The following is a 7,962-nucleotide window of genomic DNA, read 5'->3' as shown; positions in this document are numbered from 1 at the left end:
AGCTAAAGGTAGGGGTCAGGTAGCTAGAGGTAGAGGTCAGGCCATTAGAGGTGGAGGTCAGACCGTTAGAAGTGGAGGCCAGCCAGTTAGAGGTCGTCCTAGGGACACAGTTCAGAGTGTTGGGGCCCAACCCCGATTTTATGCTTTTCCAACTAGGCCTGAGGCCGAGTCATCTAATGTTGTGATCATAAGTATTATTCCAGTTTGCCATAGAGATGCTTCAGTTCTATTTGATCTAGGATCTACTTATTCCTATGTGTCCTCCTATTATGCTAAATATTTGGTTGTGCCTTGTGATTCTTTAAGTGCTCTTGTGTGTGTATCTACATCGGTGGGAGACTCTATTATAGTAGATCATGACTATCATTCGTGTGTGGTTACTATTGGTAGTCTTGAGACTAGTCTGGATCTTCTACTTCTTGATATGGTATATTTTGATGTCATCATTGGGTATGGATTGGCTGTCACCTTATCATGCTATATTGGATTTTCATGCCAAGATGGTGACTCTATCCATGCCGGGGTTACCTCGGTTAGAGTGGAAGGGAACTCCTGGTCATTCTGCCAGCAGGGTTATTTCTTATATGAAAGCTCGGCGTATGGTCGAGAAAGGGTGTCTAGCCTATTTGGCTTTTATTCGCGATCCTAGTGTGGATGCTCCTTCTATGGACTCAGTACCAGTTGTTCGTGAATTTCTAGAAGTATTTCCTGCATATTAGCCGGGGATGCCACCCGATAGAGATATTGACTTCTGTATTGATTTAGCTCCGGCACTAAGCCCATTTCTATCCCACCATACCGTATGACCACGCCAGAGTTGAAAGAATTGAAGGAGAAGTTACAAGACTTTCTTGATCATGGATTCATTAGACCTAGTGTCTCACCCTAGGGTGCACCGGTATTATTTGTAAAGAAGAAAGATGGTTCAATGCAAATGTGTATAGATTATCGACAATTGAACAAGGCTACTATCAAGAACAAGTATCCACTGCCAAGAATTGATGACCTATTCGATCAGCTTCAGGGTGCCAAGGTGTTTTCAAAGATAGACTTGAGGTCTGGTTACCATCAGTTGAAGATTAGGGCATCTGATGTCCCTAAGACAGCTTTTCGAACTCGGTATGGGCATTACAAATTCCTAGTGATGTCATTTGGGTTGACAAATGCCCCAAAAACATTTATGAATTTGATGAATCGGGTGTTCAAACCCTATTTGGATTCTTTTGTGGTTGTATTCATTGATGATATCTTGATTTACTCCAGCAGTCGAGAGGAGCATGAGCAACATCTTCGGAGTGTGTTTCATACTTTGAAGAATAATCAGTTATATGCCAAATTTTCAAAATGTGAATTTTGGTTAGACTCAGTTGCCTTTTTGGGGCATGTTGTATCGGCAGAAGGCATAAAGATGGATCCTAAGAAGATTGACGTTGTTCAGAATTGGCCTAGATACGGAGATACGGAGTTTCCTAGGTTTGGCAGGTTATTATCATCGGTTCGTGGAAGGGTTTTCATCTATAGCAAGCCCATTGACCAGACTGGCCCAGAAAGGTACCCCATTCAGATGGTCAGACGAGTGTAAGTTGAGCTTTCATAAGCTCAATACTGCTTTGACTACTGCGCCATTGTTGGTATTACCCACATGTTCAGGATCTTATACGATGTATTGTGATGCATCTCAGGTTGGGCTTGGTGCATTATTAATGCAATATGGTAGGGTGATTGCATATGCGTCGCAACAGTTGAAAGTTCACAAGAAGAATTATCCTGTTCATGACTTAGAATTGGCAGCCATTGTTCACGCACTGAAGATTTGGAGGCATTACCTCTACGGTGTCTCGTGTGAGGTATTTACTGATCATCGTAGCCTTCAATATCTGTTCAAACAAAAAGATCTTAACTTAAGGCAGAGAAAATGGTTGGAGTTTTTGAAAGATTATGATATCACTATTTTGTATAACCCCAGAAAGGCCATTGTGGTGGCCGTTGCTTTGAGTAGAAAGGCTGTGAGTATGTGCATCCTTGCTTATATTCCGGTTGGTGAGAGACCGTTAGCTATAGATGTCCATACTTTGGCTAATCAGTTTGTGAGGTTAGATATTTCAACACCAAGTCGGGTTCTAGCTTGCACAGTCGCTCGGGCTTCTTTATATGAGCGCATCAGAGAGAGACAATATGATGATTCTCATTTACTTATCCTCAAGGACACAGTACGACACAGTGATGCCAAAGAGGTTGTTGTGGGGGAAGATGAAGTTCTGTGAATGCAAGGTCGTATTTGTGTGCCTAATGTGGATGGGCTTTGTGAATTAATTCTGTAAGAAGCCCATAGTTCCAGGTATTCTATTCATCTAGGTGCCACCAAAATGTATCAAGATTTTTGGCAGCATTATTGGTGGAGGATGAAGAAGGATATAGTTGCATATGTAGCTCGGTGTCTGAATTATCAGCAAGTCAATTACGAGCATCAGAGACCAGGTGGTTTGCTTTAGAAGTTAGAAATTCCTGAGTGGAAGTGGGAGCGTATCACTATGGATTTTGTTGTTGGGCTCCCAAAGACTTAGAGAAAATTTGACGCAGTTTGGGTCATTGTGGATAGGTTGACCAAGTTAGCACATTTTATTCTAGTGGCAGTTACCTATTCTTCAGAGCGGTTAGCTGAAATTTACATTCGTGAGATTGTCCGCCTTCATGGTGTGCCCGTGTCTATTATTTTAGATCGAGGTACACAATTTACCTCACACTTTTGGAGGGTTGTACAACGTGAGTTAGGCACGCAGGTTGAGTTGAGCACAACATTTCATCCACAGACAGATGAACAGTCAAAGCGCACCATTCCGATATTGGAAGATATGCTTCGCGCTTGTGTTATAGACTTTGGAGGTTCTTGGGATCAGTTCTTGCCACTTGCGGAGTTTGCCTATAATAATAGCTACCAGTAGAGCATTTAGATGGATCCATATGAAGCACTGTACGGGAGGCGATGTCGTTCGCCAGTTGGCTAGTTTGAACCGGGAGAGGCTCGATTGTTGGGTACCGATTTGGTACAGGATGCCTTGGATAAGGTCAAAATTATTCAGGATCGACTTTGCACAGCTCAGTCTAGGCAAAAGAGTTATGCTGACCGTAAGGTTCGTGATATTGTATTCATGGTTGGAGAAAGAGTATTGCTCCGGGTTTCACCTATGAAAGGTGTAATGAGGTTTGGAAAGAAGAACAAGTTGAGCCCTAAGTATATTGGACCCTTTGAAATTCTTGAAAGGGTGGGTGAAGTAGCTTACAGACTTGCACTACCACCTAGTTTATCAGCAGTTCATCCGGTATTCCATGTGTCTATGCTCCGGAAATATGAATAGCTCTTTTATGTCATTTATGACTCGTGCGACAAATTTAAAGTCATTCCGGATTCATTTAACATGTTTAGGCATAAGATTTGTAAATTGAAAAGTTTAAAAACTTAAAAGTTTGAATCGAGGTGTGAATTGTAATTTCAGCGTTGTTTGACGTGATATGAGACCCCGAGTAAGTCCGTATTATGTTATGAGACTTATTAGTATATTCAGATGGGGTGGGTCCCAAGTACCCCGAGTGTGATTCGAATCAAAATCAGAATAAGAATCAGACTTAAACAAAATCTGAAAGTTTGCTGCTTCTAGTACCTTCGCTTCTGCGAAGTCTTGGCCGCAGAAGCGAGTTCGCAGAAGCGAGCCATGCCTCGCAGAAGTGGATGGGCTATCACAGAAGCGCGACCGCAGAAGCGGCCCACGTGTCACAGAAGCGGGAAAGGGGGAAGGGGTAGCCTTGCGCAGAAGCGGACTCCTCTTCTTCTCGCGTTGGCAAAGAAGGATTTTGCTGTTGGGACTTTGTTCTTCGAGCTCGCGAAGAAGGAATTTTTGCTGCCCGTCGTCTGACTTTGGAGGCTCATATCTCGCAATTTATAAGGAATTTAGAGATGATCCAAAAATGAAAGTTGTAGACCTTTGTGTCTAGTTTTCAGAAAGGCAAACCATTTATCATTTGGAGTTGTGTACAAAAAGTTATAGTGGATACACTAAAGGTTGTCTGGGAAGAGTTTGAAAATCTCTGTTGCACAGGGCTGACTTTGGAAGCTTATATCTCGCAATATATAAGGAATTGGGAGATGATCAACAAATAAAAGTTATAGCCATTGGAGTCTAGTTTTCAAAAAGTTAAACCATTCATCATTTAGAGTTTTGTACAAAACGTTATGACCATTATGCTAGAGTCTATCTGAGAAAAGTTTGAAAATGGTTGTTGGAGAATTTGTTCATCGCAAACGAGAGGGGAGGGTCGCGAACGCGAAGAACAAACCCCTGGGCAGCAGAATAAAGTCCAAATTCGTCTCATTCTTCCATTTTTGGACCAAGAAAGCTCGGGTGAGGCGATTTTTCGAGAGTTTTTCAAGGAAAACATTGGAGTAAGAATTCCTAACTTGATTTTGGTTAAATTACATAAATCTATTATTGTTTTTATTACTAAATTAGTGAATTGGGTTGAAAATGGTAGAAATTCTCTAGACTTTAATTTAAGATTTGAAGGGCGATCCGTTATTGGAATTTGATAATTTTGGTATGGTTGAACTCGTATCGGAATGGGTGTTCGAATTTCGTAAAACTTTTGTCGGGTTCCAAGGGGCGGGACCCGCGCTGACTTTTTAGAATAAAATTTTAAGTTGGTGTTTTATTATCCGAAATTATTTTGGATGAATTTTAATGAAGTTGTACAATTAATTTGGATAGATTTGAGCTGTCCGGAGGTCAATTCAAGCAAGAAGGCGATTTTGGAATATCGGCATAACTTCAAAAAGGTAAGTATCTTGCCTAACCTTGAGTGGGGGAATTACCCTTTAGACATTGAGTCTTATGTGAAAATTATGTGATTGGAAGCCGTGTACATGAGGTGACGAGTACGTACTCGGGCTTATATGTGCAAATTTTATTGGTTTAAGGTTTTAGGCATCTTTATGTATTAGATTGGATAATTGTTGGCATTTGGTAAATTCTTGAATTATCACGCGTCATTCCTTATTTGTCGAGTTTGTATTTTATATAATAATTTGGTGTTGTTGTTACTTGGATTTTATGTGAATTCCGTGTGTTTGTTGATTTGATAATTTTCTTGGAATTAAATTCATGATGGAATCCTTATCTGCAGATATTTATAAAATAAGTTTAAATTGAGAAGTTAATATAATTATCAAGAATTTGAACTAATGAAGGCGTTGCCCTATACTAAGTATTTTTCACCTCTGTTGATCGTTTTGAGGTTTTATATACGTTGTGTGGAGCCTTGGGCTATTTGTTGAGATATTTATTGATTATGCTACATATTTGGAATTTGGTTGTGGCCAGTGGAAAATTATGATATGAATTGTTGTATTGTGTTGTGGATTAAACACTCTCCTTGAATGTTATTTATGCTTCCTACCTTGCTTGTTAATGATATACATGTGCTTGGTAAGGAAGAGTGTAAAGCACGAAGGGTGATGCCGTGCCATTTGAGAGTGTAAAGCACGAAGGGTGATGCCGTGCCATTTGAGAGTGTAAAGCACGAAGGGTGATGCCGTGCCATTGAGAGTGTAAAGCACGAAGGGTGATGCCATGCCATTTCATTTATATTATCAGGTGAGGATGAGAGTAAAAGTATGAAGGGTGATGCCGTACCATTATTTTTATATTATCATATATTCATGGCACGAAGGGTGTTTTCGTGCAGGCGAGGACGAGAGACATACATTATATTGTGATATCGGTTTGTTGTGTATACATTCATGCCTTTATCTTGATATGTTATTGTACACCTATGTTTTCAATGTGACTTGTAATCATTGTTGCTTACTGTGTGCCTCCCACTTTATTTCTTTTATTGTTATTGACTTTTCTCCCACCTAGTTGGTATTGTTATATGTATGCACGGTGAGAAAGAGATAAATGCATGAAAGGTATTGCCGTGCCAATTGATTTGGTCTATATATATATATATATATATATATATTGGTGAGAATGAGACAAGTGCACAAAGGTATTGTCGTGCCATTTGATGTGATATGTTGAATATATTTCTCACGCCAGAAAAGTTAAATGAGGTGTCACGTGGTGACTTTTATTTGAAAGAATTATATTTGAAAGATATTTACTTGTAAGAATTATAATTGAAAGATATTTACTTGAAAGAATTATATTTGAAAATATTTACTTGAAAAAATTATATTCGGAAAGTATTTATTTGAAAGAATTATATTCGAAAGATATTTATTTGAAGGAAGTATATTCGAAATATATTTATTGAAAATGATTATATTCTAGAGACTTTTATTGAAAAACTTATAGACAAAAGATGTATATCTTGAAGGACTTGATTAATTGGCTGTACTTGTGTTTATTATTCATTTGAGCAATATTTATGGTGTTCCTGTTGCCTTGCAGTTTAAATCACTAGTTGATTGGTGTTGCTATCACTGCTATTTATTTTCTATTATTTTTGTATGCTATATTGCACAAGTTATTTGACTAGTGAGTGTCTTGACTGTACCTCGTCACTACTCCACTGAGGTTAGTCTTGATACTTACTGGGTACCGACCGTGGTGTACTCATACTACACTTCTGTACATTTTTGTGCAGAGCCAGGTATTGGAGATATCGGACTCGGACGAAGTTAGAGGGTGATCTCAAGGACTTAAGGTAGGCTGCTTGGTCGTCGCAGCCCCTTGGAGTCCTTCTATTTCTATTGTACTGTTAATTTCTTATTCGAACATTATTGTACATTCGGTCCTCATGATCATTCAATGTATTCAATTAGAGTTCGTGACTCAGTATTACCAGTCTTGAGAGGTTGTATTAAATTATATGTTTTTTTTAAAAAGGCTTGAATTATGATTATAATCGGCTTACTTAGTCATAGAGACTAAGTGCCATCACGAGGCATGCGGTGGGATTTTTGTTTCATGACAGTTAGTATCATAGCTCTAGGTTCATAGGTTCTACGAGTCACGAACGAGTTTAGTAGAGTCTTGCGGATCAGTACGGAAACGTCTGTACTTATTTTCGAGAGGCTATAGAGCTAGTAGGAAAAAAATCACGTCTTTCATTCCTTATCGTGCGGCATTTATTTAGCTTGAAGCATATATCTTATGTTCTTTTGCATCCAATCGCATATGAAATTGTGCATTCGGTATCAACTATGCGCCAACGGTTTGTGATACTACAGAGGGGTTATAAGGGTGCCAGGGTTGTTCAACCATTGTTGCAACGTATCGTCCAAATCGAGGATGCGGAAATATTTAGAGATCATTCAGTTGTGCACATGGGGGTGCAGCAGGTTCTGACATCTGGTTGATAAGTATGATCTTAAGAAGGTTTAATTAATTGCCTAATCATCACAATCGTGGTAGGGTCACGGGGTGGATATATATATGAAGATGGTGGTATTAGAGACTATGTAGTTCATATATGATTTCTATTTAGCGAAGGGTACATATTAGCAGCCAAGGCACTGGATAAAGCAAGTTTAACTGTCACGAGGATGACATGCGCCAAATAAATGGCTTGAGGTGTCTTATGACCGGTGTCCTACGAGCAATGAAGGTTAGTATTGTGGATCATCGGAATGTGTCATATGACTTTGCGCCAAGTGAGGGGAGTCCACTATCAACGATCAGATTGCGGGGTCATGTGTTATATCAGTTTTGGCCTGAGATATACTTATGTGATAATGAATGGTTTTTCGAAACTCGTATATGATTAAGAGGTGAGATTTGTATGGGATGATGTTGGGGCTTGCAGTATTCCCGCGTCCTTAATATTTCTACATTTGAGTACCAACGGGGTCACAGAAACAATTTCAGAATATTCGGTGTGCTACAGTAAGTTCTTTTAATGCACCACCGGCACGGGGTTCTTACAGTGGTTCCAGTTATCCGGCAGAGATTCAGTATGAGCAGC

General features: G+C 39.6%; 1 protein-coding gene and 1 long non-coding RNA gene across 2 annotated transcripts; both read left to right on the top strand.

Moving 5' to 3' along the window:
* Positions 1-1,408: 1,408 nt before the first annotated feature.
* Positions 1,409-2,264, top strand: LOC138903306 (uncharacterized). Its single transcript, XM_070191252.1, has 3 exons — positions 1,409-1,567; positions 1,683-1,769; positions 1,911-2,264. Exons 1-3 carry the CDS (start codon positions 1,409-1,411, stop codon positions 2,262-2,264), a joined length of 600 nt encoding a protein of 199 aa, XP_070047353.1.
* Positions 2,265-3,847: 1,583 nt separating this feature from the next.
* On the top strand, positions 3,848-6,836 carry LOC138903548 (uncharacterized). Its single transcript, XR_011412789.1, has 2 exons — positions 3,848-4,828; positions 6,643-6,836. It is a non-coding gene; the product is annotated as an uncharacterized lncRNA (long non-coding RNA).
* The last annotated feature ends 1,126 nt before the right edge of the window (positions 6,837-7,962 follow it).

Source organism: Nicotiana tomentosiformis, chromosome 12 (assembly GCF_000390325.3).
Source record: "Nicotiana tomentosiformis chromosome 12, ASM39032v3, whole genome shotgun sequence".
NCBI lineage: Eukaryota > Viridiplantae > Streptophyta > Magnoliopsida > Solanales > Solanaceae > Nicotiana > Nicotiana tomentosiformis.
Note: the sequence above shows the minus strand (reverse complement) of the source record. Positions and strands in the feature narration are given on the sequence as shown.

What these genes read in the sequence shown, in the direction of transcription:
- LOC138903306 (XM_070191252.1), top strand. Translation starts at nt 1,409, where the DNA reads ATGGATCCTAAGAAGATTGACGTTGTTCAGAATTGGCCTAGATACGGA. An exon ending in AAAGGTACCCCATTCAGATG is followed by an intron (nt 1,568 to 1,682) that starts GTCAGACGAGTG and finishes GATGCATCTCAG; the next exon opens with GTTGGGCTTGGTGCATTATT. An exon ending in TTCACAAGAAGAATTATCCT is followed by an intron (nt 1,770 to 1,910) that starts GTTCATGACTTA and finishes AACTTAAGGCAG; the next exon opens with AGAAAATGGTTGGAGTTTTT.